This window comes from Anabrus simplex, chromosome 7, assembly GCF_040414725.1.
Source record: "Anabrus simplex isolate iqAnaSimp1 chromosome 7, ASM4041472v1, whole genome shotgun sequence".
In the NCBI taxonomy this organism is placed as follows: domain Eukaryota; kingdom Metazoa; phylum Arthropoda; class Insecta; order Orthoptera; family Tettigoniidae; genus Anabrus; species Anabrus simplex.
The window spans coordinates 69,732,843-69,757,088 of record NC_090271.1 but is presented as its reverse complement, the minus strand read 5'-3'; the positions used below and the strand labels follow the sequence as shown (position 1 = coordinate 69,757,088).

The window sequence follows — 24,246 nt, the reverse complement described above, 5'->3', positions numbered from 1 at the left end:
GACACTGGTTCCTCTCTAGTGCGTTTCCCTGGTTATTACGCCATTATTCCGAAGTCTGACGCCATGTCCTATTAAATACTTGTTAAAGAAACCTAGATTACACATTTACATAACTTTTTAATACGTTCGTAACTCCCACCATAAGAAATTTAATTAGCGTTCCCAGCCACGTTGCATGCACGACGGATCAGTGAAGCGACAGCTGGCCTGGGTTTTGATAACTTAATTTGACGAAACTTGGTTGCGTGTCGGCCTACGTCTGTAGGGAGTGTCAATACTTAGCCGGTCTTTACTATGGTTGTTTGGATCGCTCAGCAGTAACTCGTCTGACGTGTTATGTTCGTAAGTGAATTGTGTAACAACGTACCTAAATTAGGTCTTCTGTTCTTACGTATGCAGTTGACGTGTTGGTGCTAATTTTACGTTCACAAGTGAATTGTGTACCAGTAACACCGTACATAAATTAGGCCTGCTGTATTTACACATAGTGGTTTGCAGAACATTCAGTTATGGAGAAGAAGAAAGCTAGACGGTTTACAAATAATGAAAAACTAAAGTTTTTCGAGAAAGTGGATGCTAATCCACACATGGAACATGTGCAAACATCCCAGATGTTGGACATCTGTAATTATAAGCAACGCATATACTGTAGTTCTTGTTTCCAAGAACATTTTTCCTTGATGCTTTACTATGTTGGTGTTTTTAAAATGTATTACTTATTTATTTCATTAATTATAACTGTAAACATTTGCTTCTTTTTCATCATAATTATTTTTATATTCAAACCTAATCCTAAATTTAACAGCAAAATTGTTTTTCTTTTTTTAGCATGTTCCTTCTTTATGACTTTTTTGGTCCCCACAAAAACGTCCTAACCAATTTTGGCTGTATAAGCTTGATGGAGGGCTATTCAATCAGGCCAGACTGATCAGAAAGACTTAGTAGTCTTACCCATGTAACTGAACTTCAGTGTGCTGATGGCAATGCTTCTCCAGCTCATACACCTGATGAGCTACAAATGTCAGTTAACTGTTTCACTAGGGCATATGAATGATTTGGCATAACCATCAGCATTCCTAAAGCAAAGCTACTCGCACTGCCAACTACTGGTACTGCCTTTTCAGATTTCAGTATTTCTATCTCCAGTATGCCTCTAGAACAAATAGATCATTTCCTCTGTCTAGCAAGTATTCTCCCTAGTAACTGCTCAACGGAGAAGGACATGGAGAAGAGAATATGTGCTGCCCATGTAGCTTTGAACATCTTACACATCGGGTCTTCCTGAATAAAGATCTAAGAATATTATACAAAATTAATTGTGTATTGAGCAATTGTCATTGTCACCCTGCTCTATGGATGTGAAACCTGGGCACTATATCACCATGATGTGAACAAGCTAGAACACTTCTATCAACAGAAGTTCAGATATATTATGAACATCAAATGTGATGACTACATTCCAAACATAACAGTTCTTGAGAGAGTAAAAAGGCCACCATCATTGGTCACCAACTCTGATGAATTGGACATGTCCAGCGCATGAATGACAGACTTCCTTGAAAAATTCTGTATAGTGAAAACTGTACAGGCAGGGGACCCCATGGTGCCCATCTGAAGTGCTATAAAGATCAGATTAAGAAGACTTTCAGGAGCATTGTCATTGATCCAAGCACTTGGTGAATCATTGCAAAAGACCACACTCACTTGAGCTGCTGTTGTACAATTTGAGCGTGAACATCATAGACAGAAAGCAGAAAAATGTCGGAGGCGTAAACAATGCCAGGCTCAATTATGACATCCACCCTCTATAAGGTGCAACCAATATGGTCAAATGTTTCCTGCCAGGATTGGTCTCCTCAGCGATCAGAGGAATCTGCATCCCTGAATTCAAGGATTGGAAGAATCGCAGGGGAAATATGATTTATCGGATACGAGTATCAGCTGAGGATCACTCTCAAATAGAATGTACCTTTTTGATCTTTTACCCTATATTAGGAGCAATTTGTTTTAGGTTAGGAACTTTTTTCCTAGTCTTTAAAATTTGTAAAGAAATGCAGGATGTTCATTAAGCCTTATTTACTCGAGTAGAACTGACATGCTATCCACTAGCACCAGTAACTTGCCTGCCTGCTCTAGTAGCTCCTCTAGCTTGGATTACTCTTATGTCTACTCTACCCAGGTAAACACCACTTAACTGGTTGATGCTTTCTTCATTTTTTATATAATTTAATATTTAATACATGAGGTTGTGTGGGGTATCCAACTACATTAATAAGAAATTTAAATTCACTAATTATAGCATTATAGCCCAAGAGATTTTTTGCCCAATATGCAAAATAATTTATAATAATATATGCAAAGACGAAGTGTGCCAAGTCATTGCCCTTTCAAAGAATAATAAAACCCCTTGTGAGGACTCACTTGTGTCAGAGATGTGGTAGAAGGCTGATGAGGCTTTGACTGAGATATTAAGAAAGATCTTTGAAGAGATCTGGGAAACCACTAAGGTGCCTCATGACTGGAAATCAGCCCTCATGCACCCCCTCCATAAGAAAGGATCTAAAACAAATATTAACAACTACAGAGGGATCTCACTTTTATGTATAACATACAAGATTCTTTCTAAAGCTCTCCTTTTATGAGCTGAAACACAGCTTGGTGAATATCAGGGAGGATTCAAGAAGGGCTGATCAAGTAATCTTGCCATTTTTTTTCAAAATTTTTAGTCAATAAAAAGGTATGGCATATTCATGACTTGAAATCAAACAAACTTGTTTACAATTATGTTGCTGGTGAAATACCAAATGATGTACTGTATTACACTTGTCAGTCAAATTTAAGTTGGAAAAACTATTGTTGATACCAATGACACTTGGTTGTTACATTGAAGAGAAATGCCGATGGGAACTTACGAGAGGGAGAGTTACATTGAAGAGAAATGCCGATGGGGACTTACGAGAGGGAGAGTATCCTTGTGTCAGATGGAAACCAAGTGAAATTGGGAGATCAATTTGTTTGATCCAAAAGTTCCAGGCACTATTGACAGAAAGGAAAACGGCTCTTCCTCTTGCCCATGATGACCTAACTGGTGCCCTGTATGTAGACTGACTGTTCATTCTCGCTACTTTAATGTCCATTAATTCTGACTTATGAATAAGAACTCCTTAGTCCACCCAGCTTTCACTCCCATAAAGCAAAATTAGTCTGAAAACAGACCGGTATAAATATAGTTTACCGGGCGAGTTGGCCGTGCGCGTAGAGGCGCGCGGCTGTGAGCTTGCATCCGGGAGATAGTAGGTTCGTATCCCACTATCGGCAGCCCTGAAAATGGTTTTCCGTGGTTTCCCATTTTCACACCAGGCAAATGCTGGGGCTGTACCTTAATTAAGGCCACGGCCGCTTCCTTCCAACTCCTAGGCCTTTCCTATCCCATCGTCGCCATAAGACCTATCTGTGTCGGTGCGACGTAAAGCCCGTAGCAAAAAAATAAAAAAATAAATAAATATAGTTTCATCTGGGAGCTGACTTCTTTCTTATAGAACACTGTTGATTACAACTAAGACCAAGGAGTAAGGATTGCTGAACTGCGTACTACATTTCCATCTAAGTGGGTCCCTCCTTGCCACTCTTTATCTTTCAGTAGATGATCCATGTAAACTACGAACAGCAAACGTGAAAGATCACAGCCTTGTCTAAACCCTGTAAGGACCTTGAACCATGAACTCATTCTCCCATCAATTCTCACTGCAACCCAATTGTCAGCTTAAATGCCTGCTTTTAATAACCTAACCTTAGTCCAATAATCCTCCAGTACTGCTGGCATCTCTTCTCTTGGTACTCTGTCATATGCTTTTTCTAGATCTATGAAACATAACTGTCTATTTCTCTCATAGCAGTTTTCAGTTACCTGGCACATCCTGAAAATGTGATCCTGATGACAGCCACCCTGTGGTCTCAAACCACACTGGCTTTGATCCAACTTTGATCCAACATTCCATGTTCATCTTATTACTCTGCGGAGCCATTTCATCTCTGGCCTCCCACTATATCTCACCATTTCAGGTCTAATTTCATCCTTCCGTGCTGCTTTATGACAATGGAGATAATTTATTATTCTTTCCACTTCCTCAAGCATAATTTCACGAACGCTATTGTCCCCTTCCCCAGGATTTTTGGTTGTTTGCAACATCAACAGACAGATTTCCTTTTACATTTAGAAGATTCTCAAAATATTCCTTTCACCTGTCCAGTGATTCCCTAGGATATACTGTGAACTCACCTGATTTACCAAAACACTATTAATTTCCCTTTTACCTCCTTTTCTAAGATTCTTTACAACTGTCCAGGAAGGTTTCCGTACTGCTTGACCTAGCTCTTCCAGGTTATTACTGAAATCCTCTCACGACTTCTTCTTGGATTCAACAGTTCTTTCTTTCCCTCTGTTTACTTCATCTATGTACAGATACCTGTCTGCATCAGTCCTTGTTTGGAGCAATTTCTGGTATGCCTTCCTTTTATGTTTACAAGCTGCCCTCACTTCATTATTCCACCAGATGTTCGCTTTTTTCCATCTTTACACACACAGTCATTCCTAGGCATTACTTTGTTGTTTGTACTACAGCATCCTTGTATGTCACACTTCCTCTTTCTGTATCTAGGATCTGCTCATTATCTAATGTTTGTAACTTTTTACATACGATATCCATGTACTTCTGTCTAATTTCCTCATGCTAGAGATTTTCTACCCTTACTCATCTACAGATCGATTTCACTTCTGTATCCTAGGCCTTGAGATACTTTGTTCACTACAGATTAGATAGTGGTTTGTATCATCAAAAAATCCCTGGAATACCCACACATTTCTAACATATTTCCTGAATTCAAAGTCAGTTATGATATAGTCTATTATGGATCTGGTGCCCCTACCCTCCCATGAGTTGCTGTGAATGGCCTGATGCTTGAAGAATGTATTCATATCCACTAATCCCATACTAGCACAAAAGTCTAGTAAACACTTCCCATTCATATTAGCTTGCATATCTTCCCCACATTTACCCATCACCTTCTCATATTCTTCAGTTCTATTTCCAGCTCATACATTGAAATCTCCCATTAACACTATCCTCACTATGATTTCATTCCATGCTTCATAAAACTTGTCAGCTTCATCCTCACAGGGTGAATAGACCAAGACATATGTCGTCCTAATTCCTCCATCTACTAAATCTACCCACATCATTCACTCATTTACTTGCCTAACAGAAACTATGTTGCATGCAGTAGTATTCCTGATGAACTGTCGTGCCCTTCCCTTTTTAACACCTGTTAAGAACACTTTATTATCTCCTATCTATTCTTCATTATCTCCCCTACCCAATTATCTTTAACTCCTAACACGTCCAAACACATCCTCTTTGCCTACTCAGCCAGTTTTAATTTTCTTTATAAGCAAAACAGAGCAAAACAAATAGTCGTTGAATCCAAAAAAAAAATCGTGGGAAGATTTTGGTAATAACCTGGAAAGGCTAGGTCAGGTAGCAGGGAAACCTTTCTGGACAGTAATAAAGAATCTTAGGAATGGAGGGAAAAAGGAAATGAACAGTAATTCAGGTAAACTCATAATAGATCCCAGGGAATCACTGGAGAGGTAGAGAGAATATTTTGAACATCATCTCAGCGTAAATGGAAATCTTCCTGGTGGTGTTGCAAACAGCCAAGCTCATGGGGAGGAGGAAAATGATGTTGGTGAAATTATGCTTGAGGAAGTGGAAAGGATGGTAAATAAACTCCATTGTCATAAAGCAGCAGGAATAGATGAAATTAGCCCTGAAATGGTGAAGTATAGTGGGAAGGCAGGGATGAAGTGGCTTCATAGAGTAGTAAGATTAGCATGGAATGTGTGTAAGGTACCTTCAGATTGGACAAAAGGAGTAATTGCACCTATCTATAAGCAAGGGAACATGAAGGATTGCAACAACTATCGAGGTATCTCATTGATTAGTATACTAGGCAAAGTATTCACTGGCATCTTGGAAGGGAGGGTGCAATCAATGGTTGAGAGAAAGTTGGATGAAAACCAATGTGGTTTCAGACCACAGAGGGGCTGACCGGATCAGATTTTCAGTATGCGCCAGGTAATTGAAAAATGCTATGAGAGGAATAGGCAGTTGTGTTTCGTAGATCTAGAGAAAGCATGTGACAGGGTACCGAGGGAAAAGATGTTCGCCATACTGGGGGACTACGGAATTAAAGGTAGATTATTAAAATCAATCAAAGGCATTACTGTATGTTGACAATTGGGCTTCAGTGAGAATTGATGGTAGAATAAGTTCTTGGTTCAGGGTACCTACAGGGATCAGACAAGGCTGTAATCTTTCACCTTTGATGTTCGTAGTTTACATGGATCATCTGCTGAAAAGTATAAAATGGCAGGGAGGGATTCACTTAGGTGGAAATGTAGTAAGCAGTTTGGCCTATGCTGACGACTTGGTCTTAATGGCAGACTGTGCCGAAAGCCTGCAGTCTAATATCTTGGAACTTGAAAATAGGTGCATTGAATATGGTATGAAAATTAGCCTTTTGAAGACTAAATTGATGTCAGTAGGTAAGAAATTCAATAAAATTTAATGTCAGATTGGTGATACAAAGCTAGAACAGGTTGATAATTTCAAGTATTTAGGTTGTGTGTTCTCCCAGGATGGTAATATAGTAAGTGAGATTGAATGAAGGTGTAGTAAAGCTAATGCAGTGAGCTCGCAGTTGCGATCAACAGTATTCTGTAAGAAGGAAGTCAGCTCCCAGACAAAACTATCTTTACATCGGTCTGTTTTCAGACCAACTTTGCTTTACGGGAGCGAAAGCTGGGTGGACTCAGGGTTTCTTATTTATAAGTTAGAAGTAACAGACATGAAAGTAGCGATCATGATTGCTGGTACAAACAGGTGGGAACAATGGCAGGAGGGTGCTCAGAATGAGGAGATAAAGGCTAAGGAATGAACTTGATGGATGAATCTGTATGCATAAACCGGCTTCGGTTGTGGGGTCATGTGAGGCGAATGGAGGAGGATGGGCTACGTAGGAGAATAATGGACTCTGTTATGGAGGGTAAGAGAAGTAGAGGGAGACCAAGACGATGATGGTTAGACTTAGTTTCTAACGATTTAAAGATAAAAGGTATGGAACTAAATGAGGCCACAGCACTAGTTGCAAATAGAGGATTGTGGCGACGTTTAGTAAATTCACAGAGGCTTGCAGACTGAACGCTGAAAGGCACAACAGTCTATAATGATAGTGAATGAATGAATGATAAGCCCCATTAATATTACTAGCTCCCCATCGAATTCCATTTAGTTTGCTAGGTTGTTTCGAAGGAGATAAAGTGGGACTCTGTTACTCCCATAGATCCAAGGCTTGGTTAAACTGTTCTGACCATGCTTGTTTAAAATTCTGTGAAGCATGATGCTACTCTACTTACCCATAGTTAGAGCCCTGCGCAGATATACAAAATAATGTCCATATCCGCACTTCCTTCATCCGCATCTGCGGATATTGTAAATATTTAACTACAGTATATTACACCCAAGGTATTGAAATGGAAAGTTCTCTTAAGACAATAGGCACCAGGACCCCTAGAGTCACAGGTTCATGAGGGACTTTGTCTTGCGACAACTACCTACGTATTGACCTTTGTTCCTTCCTTCCATTAATAGCGGGCAGGAGTCAGGTAGGCTCAGGTCAGATATAAGGCTTTATGGTCTCAAGGCTCTTTATGTCACCGGTGGTGAGTTGATAGTCGGTGGAATCATTTAATTCTTGACTTGTCAAAAGAAACTAAGGAACTGACATTTTCGAAGAATTCGATTAAATTTTGTTGTTGTTGTTGTTGTTGTTGTAAAAATGATGTAAAATTTTGTGTGTTTTATTTCTGGTGAAATTGTGTGATTTTAAAGAATTTTCAGGACTCACAGAAGAGACAATTATTTACTTAATCATTCAGTGTTAAAAGAAAAGACATTGATATTGGAGATATCCTATAATATGTTTGTTGTTACCCATTTTTTGTATCACCCTGTAGTTGCCATGTGGAAGCTTCGATCACGAAATCGCTGAGTTTCGCAATCAAAACCTCTAGAATAATTTCCCACATTACCATATATGGTGCTATAATGCTATTGGCAAAAGTAACACTGAATTATATTGGTGAAACTTCGGGTTGAAACATAGGTAGCTTCCCTGATTGGCTGTTTGAGTATTTCTCAATTTCCGGCCTTTTGGTTCCTTAGCAGAAGCAAGGCTCTGTTCAGCATCTTTGGTTTTTTGTACGTCTTAACAATCTCACCCACCTTGTTAGGAGGTCCGCTCACCGGCTCCAGCCATCCCGGGGTAAGCATGTTTTCTTTTCTCAAGTGTTAAATTAAAATGTAAATTAATTTGTGCGGAGTTTACCTTAGACCCTGGTTTTTCGCCGTTTGATTTTGTAATGCCTTAGTTCGTCAGCTAGGCATATCCTTTGTTTTGGAGGCAATTCCTTTTATTAACTTTTGTGTAAATGTAAATTTTAATTTTTCCATTCGGGTTGTCTCCAGTTATTCTGCGTCAATTTAGTGTATACCTGTTGAGCTATGCGTCCCTTACTGATGTGTATTAGGAGAGGTCTGGATCTCCAAAGGCCTCTGCGCTAAATTTAAATTTTGGTTTTCTTATCTTGTAATAACTCTTTGGATATGCCTTGTAAGATAATTGTAATTATGTCATACTCCCCGTTAAATTTTCCTTGTAAATTTCATTATCGAAGTTATGCTCACCTTCTTTAAAGTGATTGTAATGTTGTGTTGGTACTTGATTTTCTGAAGAACCACCAATAGGAACCTCGTGGTTCGATTTAATTTTTTTAATTGATTATATTATCCTTTTTATTGGTGTTTTATATTTTGTTAAAATTCTTTATTGTGAGTAAATCAGAAAAATGAGTAAATCAGAAAAAGGGGTTAATGTTCTCACGTTTCTTTCCCTACAACGTCACGTAAGATCTCGTCCTCTGTAGGGTTTCCCAGCCTGCTTCCCATCTATCCTTTCTATAGTTGTCATGTTGGTTATCCTGCATAGCCATGTGTTGTCAAAATTTAAAATGTTTTCCTGATGTATCGACTGACGTTCGTTCAGGTTTGTTAATTAAGTGTTTTATGTGTACCTTGTATTGTGTGCACTCTTCTGCAAAAGTGGGGGTTACACTTTATATATCACCATTCTCCCATACCACTATCAAGGGTCGCCTAAACACAAGCAAAAACAAGAGTATACCTGAGTGAAAATCAATAAACGTCATTATTTAGAGATTATCAGCAAAATTATCCGCACTGCCATACAGTTTGTGTCCGCCAAGACACTACCTTTGCGAATATCCGCATCGGTGCAGGGCTCTACCCATGATCCCAATGGGTATCTGTCCTCTGATGGGTTATGGACACAGGTGGATTCCATAGTCCTAGGTATCTGAGCACAAAGTGGACCATGACTCAGAATATGTCTGAGATGCCTGCTCCTATTCTATAGCAGCTGGTATCCTGACTCTCAGAATGCCTTACTGAGCCACTCTGCCAGTGCCCATGGTTCATGAACTAGGATGTCACTACAATAACCCATATCATGGACCATGAGATAAATGTTTCAAAATATTGTTATCTTATCACCTGTAACCAATGTAAACATTTATAATGTACTGTAGTAATTTTCCAGAAGACCTAGTAACTGTTAGTGCTATTAGTTGCACGTTTAAAAAGGTAACGTTTGCATGATTCTAACAGATGTCTGTTACAGGCTGAGCTACGAATCTGCGTTCTTCCCACTCATCTGTCATATGATGCTCCTTGGCCAGTGAGGAAAGTGCCTCTACGGTGCACTCCTCACTTCGCGACATACCATTTGGAGAGCAAAACCTACTGCGTCGTCACCAGCTTGGCTGAACCAACCAACAAGTACTACAAATTCAATGGAGAAGATAAGGTGAGCGAGACTGCTTGAGTATAGTAACTTAAAGTGAACAACAATTCTGTTTCACTTAAATGTGGCCAGTATCCAGTATTCGGGAGATAGTAGGTTCGAACCCCACTGTCGGCAGCCCTGAAAATGGTTTTCCGTGGTTTCCCATTTTCACACCAGGCAAATGCTGGGGCTGTACCTTAATTAAGGCCACGGCCGCTTCCTTCCAACTCCTAGCCCTTTCCTGTCCCATCGTCGCCATAAGACCTATCTGTGTCGGTGCGACGTAAAGCAACTAGCAAAAAAAAAAAAAAAAAAAAAAAAAAAATTCTGTTTCATGGGGAAAGGCACATAGTTTAGTGAATGTTAGAGAATTAAGATACATTAAGATTGTAAAAAAGGAATTTTTATTGATTTGAAAAAGAAAGCAAATACATTAGAGCTCCAGTTCTCCAGAGTAATTGGTGACTGGCATGATTCAGATTTGCAGAAATATGAATTATTGTGTCAGAAAATAATATCATTCTAGCATCATGTTACTGTATTGTGAGATTGTAATTGCAGTAGGCTGCTGCATTTATTAAAGACAGAAGTTTAAAATATCTGAACAAGAAGTATTTCTGATTTCAACAATGAAACTTGAAAGGAACTTTTCATATTGCAATACAGAAAGGAGTTTTACTTCATTTGTTCACTCTAAAGGCCTGACGTCAAGAGGCAGAAGAACAACTTTCTAAAACAATTTTTTAATTTAAACATATCCAACAAAGTTAGTTGCTCTGAGTGACACTGCAACCACTCATTTACATCGTCTGCATCTCAGTCAATAAAGCCAGGAACTTAGACAATAACATTGTGAATGTTTTGAGCTTGCACAGTTTCCTTTTTCAGTTTCTTTCTTGTTCTTCATTGCCTCTCCCTTTTTTTTTTTTTTTTGTTGATCTTTTGTCGATAATGAATTTGTTGAGTTCCAAGAATCATGTAGCAACAGTCCTTAAAATTTTGGGCTTTATGAAATGCTAGAGTACCTTCTCCATCTTTATGTACCAACAGCTGTAAAAGTTGCAACTGTAATGGCACTCATGTGCAAAGGTCATTGCATTGCCATGAAAGTTGATCCAGATATCTGGTGTTTGGATAATTGGAGTTCTATTATGTTAGTTTTGAAATTACTAATTGAGAAAATAACTAACTAATGAACGAATTGACTGATTGGTTGGCTGGCTGGCTGGCTGGCTGGACTACCAACAAGCTGTTACAGAACAGACCAACTTACACCAAATCCTGCTAAGGCACAAGTATGTTCCCTTCATTCGACAAACACAGAACTTCCCTAGAGACTGAAAGTAGTGTCGTTAGATATTGAACTACAACACTGTGACGTTCCAAAATACCTGGGAGTTACTCTTGACACGTTCAAGAAACATTGCATGATCTGCAAGCTGAAAGTTTCCACCAGAGATAATTTACTCTCAAATACCGTATTTACTGGTGTATTAGACCCCCTTGCGTATTAGACACCCCTGGCTTTTCGAGATGAAGAAAATGGAGGGGAGAAAAATCTTGCATACAAGACTCCTGCAACGTAATTCATCAGAGAAGAACAACGATTCCGCTTCGAAGCAGGTACAAGCCTTACTGCAGCTCTGATGACATCGCACAAATTTGTGAATAGTTAGGTCCCTACTATCGCAATAAAAACACTCGTCAAGGTCATGCGGTACACCTGTGTTTTGTATTTAAGAAATGTCCGCCCTGTAGCGTAGGCCTACTGCAGCTTTGATGGCATCACACAAATAGGTGAATAGTTTCATGTCCGACCCGTGCATTGCAAGCACGCATGAGTCATGTATATGTGGCTGTGTTTTGTAGTTAAGAATGTCCGCCAGCATAATGGTTAGCATAATTAGCTGCCATTCTCAGGAGCCTGAGTTCAATTTCCGGTACCATATTGCCAGAGATTTACGAATGGCAGGAAGATTGATGTGCGGTAAAAATGGTACAGGCAACTCCCTTTCACTGGGGGCCAGTCTAAAAATAAACTGCACCACCTCGGGATGAAGAAACAAGTTTACTTAAGTTAAGAAATATTCATTGTCGCACGTACGACGCCGTAACTGGTGTAAAAACCTTCAATTATTATGTTTAATATATTTTAATTATAGTTTATATAAGGTTAAATTATCTTTCATTAAATGTTAAATATGATTAATATATGATTACCCTGTAAATATGTAGTGTAGATTGTATAACCTCAAATACGTATTGTGTATAACCCCAAAATCTATAGAGTCGAAAGCGGAAGAAAATTTCATAACGTTTGTATGTTAGACTTATTGTACTATAATTTTTATATATATGAAGGGTTCTGGAAACTTACTGTTAGGTTTTATTATCCAGATACATGTAGAGACATTACGAATGTTGTAGATATTTCCATGTGTGTTATTAAATAGGAAAGGAACGTTTTAGTGCCCATTCGACTAGCTGGTCGATCGAGGTTTCAAGTGTGTTCCATTAGTGTTGTAAGAACTCTTCCAGAAGTCGATTATTCTAGATGGTTGATCGAGTAGTATAAATATCGAGCTGTCAGTCAGTGAAGGCAGTTCTTAGTTCTAAGTTTGCAGATCTAGGTTCTTGGAACTCAGGCAAGTGATGGACTGGGAAGTGACTGTTGGGCTTCGAGATGGAGTCTGAGTACTGGACTCAAGTGAGTCAGGCGGTGAATTCAAAAGAGAGTATGTTATAGTGCATGAGTCAGTGTAGTTGATATCTGTACTGGTCAGAATCGACTTCAGGGTACTCCGCGATTGAGTGTTGTATATAGTGTCATTTGCTACTATGTATAACAGTGTGTTTTGACGTACAGTGTAAATAAAGAAATTTATACAAGGAAGTGAACGCGTTCTCGCATGATATTTATGTCAAATAAAATCGCAACGTAGAACGATATCATGGTTGTTGCTATTAATATAGCAGGTGAGATCATTAACAAAGTGATCGTTTAATATCTCATAACTCGGGCCAGTGTAGGTTTTTTTTTTTTTTTTTTTTTTTTTTGGAGAGAAGTAAGTTTAAAACGTGATAAAAACAACCCAATCATAACTGTTGTTTCATTTGCTAACATACCTTACAAATAATAATAATAATTTTATGTCCCCACTTTGCGATTTGTGGAAACACCAAACAAAACATACTATGCGTTAATTTAAAAACAAATTGAGACAATGATTGTACGAAATTAAACATTATGATAATAAAACGCATTACCGTCACACCTGTAGATATCCATGAATGTGGTAAACTTTCCTGTTATTTATTTTTAGTCTTCCCGTAATGGAACTGCTGACAGTTTGCGAGCACTTGATAGCATACGTAACCTAAACAGTGTGATCTCTCTTATCTCATTTACAGCTGTTTACGTAAATCCTGATGTGATAAATGTGGAGAACAAGCATGAAATATACTTAAAACAGCAGTAGTTATCCGAAGAACGCTTCCAGTCAGTATGCATTGCATTCAGAAATACAGCTCGTAACATACACTAGTTATCAGCTGGTGGTTTGGCACGCTTTCTGCAGCACGTCTTTATTCAGAAGGAGTGGCTTCTGTTACACATACACAAACTCTCCAGAAACCATTTGGAATAGATTCTCACTGTTTGGACTCTATAGTCAGGAACAAAACTGTTTTTAAAAGTTTCAAACAATCAGCCATGTTTAAATACTGCCGAGAACACTGTTTAACCTCAAATGAGAGGAATGCATCACAATCAGAGGTTATGTACCATGAAACATGTTATTTGTTATTATCATGTTGAGATGATTCTGGGAAGAAAGGTTAGTCCGACAGCCTCTCTGTGGGTCACCCGCTGCAAAATCGCAGTAATTCATTTGAAATGTACGGAGAGGTAGAGCTTAAAATAAGATTTCGCTTTTCAAGAGACTTGTTTCTTGAGACTGACAAAGGGACAGTCCGGTTAACTGCTTGAATACAATTCTTGGCAGCCGATATATTTTATTATACGTGAGGTAATTTCCATCGAATTATAGGTCACTTCGACTATAAGTCTTTTCTGCTCTGATGGCTGTCAGGGGAAGTGGGGAGCACAGGGCCGACCAATCCAGCACAACGCGAGAGGCCTTTAAGGGAGAGAGACAGAGGCCACTGCTACAACGTTGCCAGGAGCGCCCGCGCGCGTTAAAGTTATGTTGAAATCCACATAGCTATGAAATACAGATCTTCGTATGTTATAGTTCGAGTATGGCCCATGGATGAGTTTTTTATTTTTATTTATTTATTTTTTATTTTATTTTTATTTATTTTTTAATATTATTTTATTATATCTTTGATGTAGTATGTTATGAGTTAATTAATAATGCATATAACAAGTGTACTGAAAACAGACCGAAAAAGAACTCGTTCAAAAGTACAGAGTTACACAACACATTTTCTTACTTTCTTATTTCCTTACTTTATCTTACCTTATTCCAGCTGAAGGATCCATATTACAGCACGCTGACACTCGCCATCATCACCAGAGCTTTCCCAGGAAATATCCTCATCACTCGACTCCTCACTGTGGCTGTCGTCTCCGCAAATTTATGATATCATCCATGACTCTGTCCAATACCACGTCTTTTTTGTAATCGTCCTCTTGAAATTTTTCAGCATGTGGCACACAAGCCTTCCACTCCTGTTCGGTTACTTTATCCAGCTCCTCTTCCATTAAAGATTGGACGTCAGCTAGTTTGAATGTTTTGTTCCTTTTCCCTACATCAGTTTTAACGTTTCCCCAAACCAGCTCAATGGGGTTATATCGACAGTGATAGGGTGGCAGGCAAACAACAGTATGACCCCTTCTGTCAGCAAGTGTATCAATTTCGTACATTTTTGCCTTTGGCTTGAATAATTTCACAAGAGACAACTGTTCAACTCTGGTGTGATTGCTGTCACGAGGAATATTCCTAGAGATAACCACGATATAATATCAGCTTTTTGTGTATTCATTGTAGAAATTTGTTCTAGCTGTACTGAATGGTAGCTGGCATTGTCCATTACAATCACTGCGTCTTTGATGTTCCTTTCATCAAGAGCGGCTAAAAACTTCAAAAACCACTCTTTAAAAACCATAGCGTTCATATCATTGTGGTAGTCATCACTGGTCGATTTCGCCTTTGGCCTGAAAACCAATTTACACTCCTTTAGAAAAACAGTGTGACTGGAACAAACGTGACAATCAGTAATTCGTCCATCTTTCCCGACAGGAACTTTTAAACCTCCTGTGCCCTCTTTATCTTGCCAGATTTTCATTGGAGCGTAATTCTGATGAATGTAAGTCTCATCTAAATAAAATATATAGGGCGATGGGTCCTTATTCCTCAGGAGATGCATTTTTCTCAAAAACGTTACTCTGGCTGTTACTATATCAGCTCTCTCCATTAAAAATCTTCTCCCGTTGTTGCTTTTTTTATACTTGAACCCCATAGACTTCAGTGTCCTCCAGAATGAAGTAACTCCCCATTTAAATTGTATATCTCTTTCTGAATCACTACGTAATTTGTTCATTGTCGGTTATTCACCCTTTACATAATAACTGTGGAGAGTTCTTCTAATTACATCTTTATGGAATCTGTCGATTGCCTTTATTTTACAGTTCCTTTTGATTCGTTTGCACGGTGATTGAAATGAGAAGGAACCAGATGACTGGGTACTGTCTTTACCTTCCTTTACTATACGCTGAATGGTTCGCGTACTAACTTGACAAGCTTCCGACACTCTCTGCTGCACTTTGTACACAGTCACTAAAGGGCCATTATTTTCTGCTTCCTTTTGAAAATATTCATGAACATTGCTGATCATTATTCTACCCTGGCTCCTTATCTCCTTCCTCTTTGCCATTGTTTCACCCTCTTTGGGGTACGATAGATCTATCAGTGGTTAGTGAGTCGTGTTTTCCTGTCCTCCCAGTACTTTTTCATTCTTTCAGATCTTGCCTTCCTCTCTTTTTCAGAAATTCTGTATAATCGTTTAGGCTTCACCCTGTCCTGAAACCTCTTTATTTTATCTTTGGTTATTTTCTTTGCAGATCCATCTACAAGCATCTCTTCTGTAATTTGGAATTCTCGTAGGTCCTTCTCAGTTTCCTTAAACCATTTCGGCTTGGTTTTCTTATTACGGAGCCGGACTGAGTGGCTCAGACGGTTAAGGCGCTGGCCTTCTAACCCCAACTTGGCAGGTTCGATCCTGGCTCAGTCCGGTGGTATTTGAAGGTGCTCAAATACGACAGCCCCGTGTCTGTGGATTTACTGGCACGTAAAAGAACTACTGCGGGACTAAATTCTGGCACCTCGGCGTCTCCGAAGACCTTAAAAAGTAGTTCGTGGGACGTATTATTATTATTATTATTATTATTATTATTATTATTATTATTATTATGGAAATAGCCGAAGATTCTTTTAGTTATCCTTTTTGGATCCATTCTTAGGATGTGGCCATAGAAGTCAATTCTCCTTTTCCTTATTGTGTCGGAAATCTTTTCTGATTTCCTATACAGGGTTTCATTGCTGATGTGTGAAAGTTCGTTATTATGGAATTTGGGGCCTAGAATTTTTCGTAGTATTTTCCTTTCCTTTATCTCCAACTTTTCCATTGGACCATGCATAGTTAGAGTTTCTGCAGCATAAAGGGCTTCAGGCTTGACTACTGTATTATAATGTCTGATCTTAGAATTCCACGAGAGGGATTTTTTGTTATAGGTGTCTTTCATAAGCTGGAAGGCTGTTTCTATTTTGGTTCATCGAGATTCCATTGGCTCAAGACTATTCCAACTGATCCATTCACCAAGGTATTTGAAATCTGTGACGATCTCTATTTTTTTGTTCCCCCACTTTCAAATATTTTGGAGGATTCTTAATTTTGGTTATTATTTTGGTCTTTCCAAAGGCGATTTTGAGACCTATCTTCTCTGCTTGCTTGAGCAGTTTGAAGGACTGTTCCTTGGCTTCCTCCCACGTCTCAGCTAGTAAGCCCATGTCGTCTGCGAAAGCTAAACATTTGATCTTGATACCCTTGTTTACCGATCCCAATCGAATTCCACCACTAGTTGTCTTATCCCATTTTCTGACGACCTTCTCCAAGGCACAATTGAACAGTATGGGGGACAGTCCGTCACCCTGTCGGACACCAGTTTTGATCTCAAAAGGAGCCGACAATTCTCCCATGAATTTAACTTTGGAAAATGTATTAGTGAGAGTTTCCCTGATGAGGTTTGTTGTTTTATTGTCTAGACCTAATTCTTTGAGTACAGAAAGGAGACTTTCCCGGTCTAGTGAGTCATACACCTTTGCCCTAGATTTCTGGTATGCTATGAGATTTTTAAGGTTCAGGATTTGTTCCGGACAGGATCTCCCATTTCTGAATCCCGCGTGATATTCACCCAACTGATGATGTAACTGTGGTTGTGTCCTATTAAGTAAGGCTTTTGAGAATATATGTAATATCCAAAAGTGATATGCCTCTATAGTTGTTGGGGTTCATTTTATCCCCCTTCTTGTGGATTGGGTGGATAAGGGACATCTTCCATTCTTCTGGAATTCTTTCTTTGACCCATATTTCTTCAAAAACTTTTTGAAGGGATTTTATTGCTTCCTTGTTGGCATTCTTTGAAAGTTCGGCTGTGATCTGGTTTTCTCCCGATGCTTTGTTGTTTTTAAGGCTGTGAGTCAGGATTGGTATTTGTTGAGACATTAAATGTCATTTTTTCTACTGGCTTTTCACAGTTGAGGAGATTTTCAAAGTAGTCGGGTAGTATCCTGCAGTTATCAGTGTTGTTATGTGCTATATTTCCATTCTTGTCCCGTAACTGTAGAGTCGGTGGCTTGTACTTTGTTGTTCTCTGTTTAAAGATTTTGTAGAAACTTCTTGTCTTGTTTTTGGTAAAGTCTTCATCTATTTGAATAAGCATCTGGTTTTTGTAAGCCTTTTTAATTGTTTTGAATTTTTTATTGACCATCTTTCTGATATTCAAGAAATTTTGTCTATTGCTTTCCGTTCATTGCGACTGCCATTTGTGCCATGCTTCCTTCCTTTGTTTCAATAGATCGTCACATTCTTCCAACCACCAAGCATGTTTTTTAACTTTTGTTATAGGGGCAAATTTTTCGGCTTTTGATAAGTTCTGTTTTATTTGATCCCAATTTTGTTTGTGTATATCCTTTGTCGCAAGATGGTATTCTTTTGAATTTAACATTTTCTCCGGGTCATATCATTTGCTTGTGTGTTTAAGGACCTTGTCTCTCCTTCTGGGGATGATTTTGATCTTTATCTTCGACATGTAATCGTCTGGATCTAAATTAGCTCCCCTGAGGACTTTGTCATTTTGTATTTCCCTATTGAACTTCCATCTAATACCCACATGGTCCAGTTGAAATTCACCCAAGTTAGGATTTGGTGAGATCCACGTTTTTTGTTTTCTAGGAAGCTTTTTAAAAGCTGTGGATTTCAGTATCATACCGTGGGCTTGGCACAACTCTATAAGTCTGACACCATTTTGATTGATCCTCTTATGCGCTGGGTGTTTCCCGACTATATGTCGATACTTTCTCTCTTTCCCTATCTGGGCATTGAAGTCTCCCATTAGTATGATGTTGTGTTTTTCAGGTACCCTTTGGATGACATCGTCCAACTGATCCCAAAAGAGTTCCACTTTCTCCTTGTTCTTTCTGTTGTCCTCATTTATGGGGGAATTTGCATTCACAATAGTGTATATTCTATTGGTAGATTTGAAAACCAAAGTTGATAGTCTTTCAGATTGGGACTCAAATTGGACTATGGAATCCAGGACATTCTTGTTTATTATGAAGCCAGTTCCTAAGTGTGGCATGTTTTTCATGACTCTTTGACCAACTTTTCCCTTGTATATCCTGAACCCTTCATAGTCGAAGTTGTTTTCATCTATATATCTGGTCTCCTGAAGTGCCGTTATGATAATTCGATGATTTCTAAGAGTGTCCATAAGGTGTTTTAACTTTCCAGTTTTAAGAAGAGAATTCACATTGAAGGTGGCTATGAAATTCGGGTATTTGCATTTGATTTTGTTTGAGGTTTCAAGACGCTCCGACTCATCTTTGTGTAACGTTGTAGACTCTCCAGAATCCGAATGTCTGTTTGTGCACAACGGTGCACCTGAGGTAATTTGTTTCACATTACACTTTCCCATGAACGATAAACATGAGTTTGGGGTAACTACTTGAGTCACCAGTTTACAACCAAGGTTGTGAGCCCTGGAAGTTTCTTCCAGCCGCCCCTAATCTGGGGTACAGACGCTGACCTCAGGCCGCCCAATCTGGGAACAGACGCCTGGGGAATTTTATGTTCTTCAACCAAGATTCGATTCTTGGAGGTAGCTCATCCACCCTCTCTGCCGTTGGGAGATTCTTCTCTTCATCCGCCATCGAGACCGTTGACCAGTTTTCACCTAGTAACCCTAGGCAAGGTTTGCCCCTTCCACCATCTCCACCGTACCGAAGGTCATCTTCTCCGCCGTACATGCCGTTGAGGACTTCACCTATAACCCTCCATATTTATGACCCGTGGAGAGAGGGTGTCCCATAGAGCAACGCAGATAGAAACAATAGAATAGAAAGAAACTAACGTCACATCACAAGCCACGAACACGCTAATCGAAGAATGCAGTAAAGGATGCGGCAAGAATTACTCATAAAACAAGAATAATTCCAAAACAAACTCATCAAACAAGCTGTTTGTAATACCCACACGCACACTGTAAGACTACTCGGCAACACAGCAGTTCGTGGAACGAAGTGAGCACGGCAAACTGCCCCCAGTGACTGAGTAGTTCTCAGCGCCACCGCTAGACGATCTTTTGTCTGATTGGGCAGTGACATACTGCCCGCACTCCACTTCCCCTGACAACATGTAGGCTGCCCGCCATGAGAGCAGGAAAGACCTTTACATACATGTCAGAATTACTTGTCCCAATCGTCAGAGGGCTGTCACATACATCAACCGGGAAGGATTCACTTATATTTACTGCCAAGTAAGCGCATATAATAGTGAAAACAAAAAATTAGGTTGTATGTTGTTTTATACATATATAATTGTCATGCTAATTCAGGTAAGTTTTCTGTGAGATAGGAAAAGGCAGTTGGTGGTGATGGTAGTGATTCTTGTTTAAAGAGGAGCACTGGAGAAGAAGAGCCGTGACAATAATAACAGCCCTAGTATTTGCCTGGTGTAAAAATGGGGAAACTACGGAAAACAATCTTCAGGGCAGATGATGATGCGTTTTAAACCTACGATCTCCAGAATGCAAGCTACATCTATATGGCCCATACAACACATTCAGTTACACTTTACTATTGTTTCATCTTCCCTTTGTTAAAGCTATTTAGGAGTAGATTACACTCACCGTAACAACGCTATAATCAGAGCTACACTTCCCCGTACGGTAGTGTGTCGCTTTAGTATTGATAATATTATGAGATTTAATTTCCACCGAAAGCGATATTCTTATCTGTGGGCAAGTCATGTTCATGCTTAGCCATATTTCACTAATGTGAAGGAAGACAAACAGCTGACTGGCATTTGGCACGCACACGGACGAATTTCATTGGTTGCGACAAGCAAAGAGTTGCATGAAATCTCCATTTTCAAACCAATAATGATGTCTAGTTTAACACCAGCTGAACATTGTTTGTACAGTGGAAGATCGTGATCGATTTAGACATCGTTTTTGCAATCGGCCCTGAAAATTTCTCCCAGATGGTTTCTGGAGATGGTCTCTGATATTCCTAGTTGGTGTATGTGTAGCAGAAGCCACTCCTGCTGAATAAAACCGTGCTGTAGAAAGTGTGCCAAACCACCAGCTGATAACTAGCGTATGTTACGAGTTGTATTTCCGAATGTAATCCATAGTGACTGGAAGCTTTCTAGGGATAACTGTGGCTTTTGAAAGGCAGACCCTTATTTTTAAGTATATTTTATTATTGTTCTCTACATTTATCACATCAGGATTTAAACAGCTGTAAATGAGATAAGAGAGAGACCGAATTGTTAAGGTTATGTAGGCTATCAAGTGTGCGGATAGTGCCAGAAGTTCCACGACGGAAAGAATAAAAATAAATAACAAGAATGTTTGCCGCATTTATGGATATCTACAGGTGTGGCAGTAATGCTTTTATTATCATAATGCTTAATTTTGTATGTTCGTTGTCTTCATTTTTTTTAAATTAACGCATAGTTTGGCGTCTCCAAAAATTACTAATTTTTTTTATTATTACTATTTGTTAGGCACGTTGGCGAGTAAAACAGTAGTTATAATTGGATTACTTTAATCACATTTTAAACCTACTTTTCTCCAGAAAAATACGTATATTGGCCCGAGTTACAAGATATTAAACAATCACTTCGTTAATGATCTCGCCTGCTATATTAATAGCAACAACCGTGAATATTTCGTAAACTAAAGTAAACTCATTTCCTCATCCTGAGGTTGTGCAGCTCTTTTAAGACGCCCCCGGTGGAGGGGAGTTGCATGTACCTTATCAACCTTCTCGCCACTCATAAATCTCTGGCAGTATGGTACCGGGAATTGAACTCAGGCTCCCAAGAGTGGTAGCTGTTTGTGTTAACCATTACACTGGGGGACATTCTTAACTACAAAACACAGACATGACATGACTGATGCATGCTTGCAATGTGCGGGTCCGTGAAACTATTCACTTATTTCCGCGATGTCATCAGAGATGCAGTAGGCCAACGCTTCGGAGGTGGACATTTCTTAACTACAAAATACAGATATACTGCATGACTTCGACACATGTTCGCATTGCGTGTGTCGTACGGATGAAACTATTCACAAATTTGTGCGATGTCATCAGAGCTGCAGTAAGGCTTGTACCCACTTCTAAGCAGAATCGTTCTTCTCTGAGGAATTACATTGGCAGGTCTTGTATGCAAGATTAATACTTTTTATTTTCTTCATCTCGAAAACCGGGGGGGGGGATGGATCTAATATGTGAGGGGGTCTAATACACGAGTAAACACGTTTTTTCTTTCTTGCATAAATGCAGGATATAACAGACAAATGGGAATGAGGAGCGTAAGGTGCTGTGGAATGTATGAATAATGCAGAGTAGGTTTACCAGGTGTAGTATGATGTGGAAACTGTCAGCCATGGAATCCTTGTGGTACATAATGTTTATTCTCAGAGAGTACAGTAAACTTTATGGTAAATACTCAGTCCCCTAGATTCTCCACAACATATTGCCAATCAGGTGGGAGACTTTGGATATGGTTCACCTCACCATGCATGAACATTGCAATCTCATGTTTCACAGCATTGGCAATGTCCTCTCGTGTTCCAAACTGACTCCCGTTCAATGGTTCTTTCACTTTGGGGATAAGGTCAAAATTGCTCAGAGATAGGTCCTGTGAGTATAGCAGGTATTCCAGCACTTTCCATCCCCAGCACTGAAGTTGCCTCCATACAGCATCTGCTGCTTCTGGTTTGCTGTTGACATGGAGAAGAATATATAGCTTGTAACTCAAGTAGTGTCCATCTTCTCTCCACGTCCGTGCACTGGGTATTCACTACACGTGACATATAATTTTGGATACTAAAGGTCAGTCCAGACTTGTTGTGAATCTCCATATCATATCTCCTATGCATATCAGTGTGGACGGTACCCCGTGTCATCATTCCATTGCAAAACATTGATGCGGTGATACGCAATGGCTTGTTCACTCACTTGGTGATTTTTTGCCATTGCATCAAAAGGACGACGTGCAATTTCAGCAATTGATTATCGGATGAATCGGAACATCTTTTTTATGTATTTTGGGCAAAGCTCTAGTTTCTAGGAGCCTAGGATTCATGTTGACAAGTTTTAGTTCTTGTTCGGTAAAAAAAGAGACGTGGATCTTTAAGTAAGGCCTTAAAGTTGTGTTGAGCTTTAGGTAACGGATCTTTAGTCACTACTGTGTATTTGTTGTTATCAAAGAAATCTTCAGTTTTCCTGATATATGTATTCTTATCTATCAAAACGATTGTGCCCCCTTTGTCAGCCTTGGTTACTATAATATGGTTATCTTCAATTTTCGATTTCATGTTTTTTATTGTTTTCTGTTGTTTAGGATCAAGAGTGTATCATTTTTTACATTTTTATGTACTGAATTTTAGTAATTGGCTAAACTTTTAGCTTCCATATTAATATAAGGTGTACTCTTGAAGATTGTTTTTAGGCTGAAGATGCCCTAAATGGAGGGCGAAACATGTCCCATTTAACTGATAGTCTGTTTATGTAACCACTATAAGTGGAAATTAAAGTATTGAATAGGTGGATTAAAGAACACCTTTATTATTTTTGAATTGGTGTTTATATCCATAATGGAGTGCATGATAAAGTTAATCCATGAGAAGAGGGACATGATGTGGAAACCCCAAAACACAGAGCTTTTTAATGAAATGAAAGAAAGAAAAAAAAAAAGCAGAACGCATGGGATGAGGTAAGAAACAAACTGAAGAAACCAGTTGACTGTAAAAGAAAAATGAAATACTTGCTGGCCTCACTAAGGAGAGAGAAAAAGACAGAGAGAGAATAAAGATTAAGAAATATAACAGTACGGAAATGGGAAAAGGCGAGTACTTCATAACGAAATGTTAATTAAGTAGCGAATCATGCTTTTATTATATTTTTTACTGTATCATCTAATTTAATTGGTAGGATTGTTACTTCTTTTTGTCCCATTGCATGGATGAGTTCTCAGATATGCATGGATGATACAATGGAGGAAAATTCTCGCATTGCATCGTATCGAATCACCGGATGATGCGGAATGAAGAAACGATACAGGGATACACAACAATTCTGGAGGCACCTTAACAGGTCTTGACTGTTGCACATCGTTGCTTTTTTCATGTCCATGCTGAAATGCTGCTGCCCATCTTGCAATGGTTTGGTATGGAAGGGCACTATTTCCCACACTGGGCGAGTTGGTTGTGTGTTTAGGAGCGCACAGCTGTGAGCTTGCATCCGGGAGATAGCGGGTTCGAACCCCATTGTTGGCTGCCCTGAAGATGATTTTTCGTGGTTTCCCATTTTCACACCAGGCAAATGCTGGGGCTGTAACTTAATTAAAGTCACGGTCACTTCCTTCCGATTCCTAGGCCTTTCCTATCTCATTGTCGCCATAAGACCAGTCTGTGTCAGTGCGACGTAAAGCAAGTATTTAAAAAAAAAAAAA

At 39.2% G+C, this 24,246-nt stretch overlaps 2 protein-coding genes across 3 annotated transcripts in view; one reads left to right on the top strand and one right to left on the bottom strand.

The window, feature by feature from the left end:
• The window catches only part of LOC136877253 (uncharacterized), a 285,454-nt gene extending 270,890 nt beyond the window's left edge, over window positions 1-14,564 (bottom strand). Inside the window, exon 1 of the mRNA XM_067151121.2 lies at window positions 14,463-14,564. The gene's annotated coding sequence lies outside the window, so the exon portion shown is untranslated. The remainder of the gene's footprint in view (window positions 1-14,462) is intronic.
• Cpsf160 (cleavage and polyadenylation specificity factor subunit 1) overlaps window positions 1-24,246 on the top strand; it is a 277,975-nt gene that overhangs the window by 173,669 nt on the left and 80,060 nt on the right. For both annotated transcript variants that reach the window (XM_067151119.2, XM_067151118.2), the window contains exon 17: window positions 9,817-10,002. In XM_067151119.2, coding sequence (XP_067007220.1) covers window positions 9,817-10,002 — 186 coding nt within the window. The remainder of the gene's footprint in view (window positions 1-9,816; window positions 10,003-24,246) is intronic.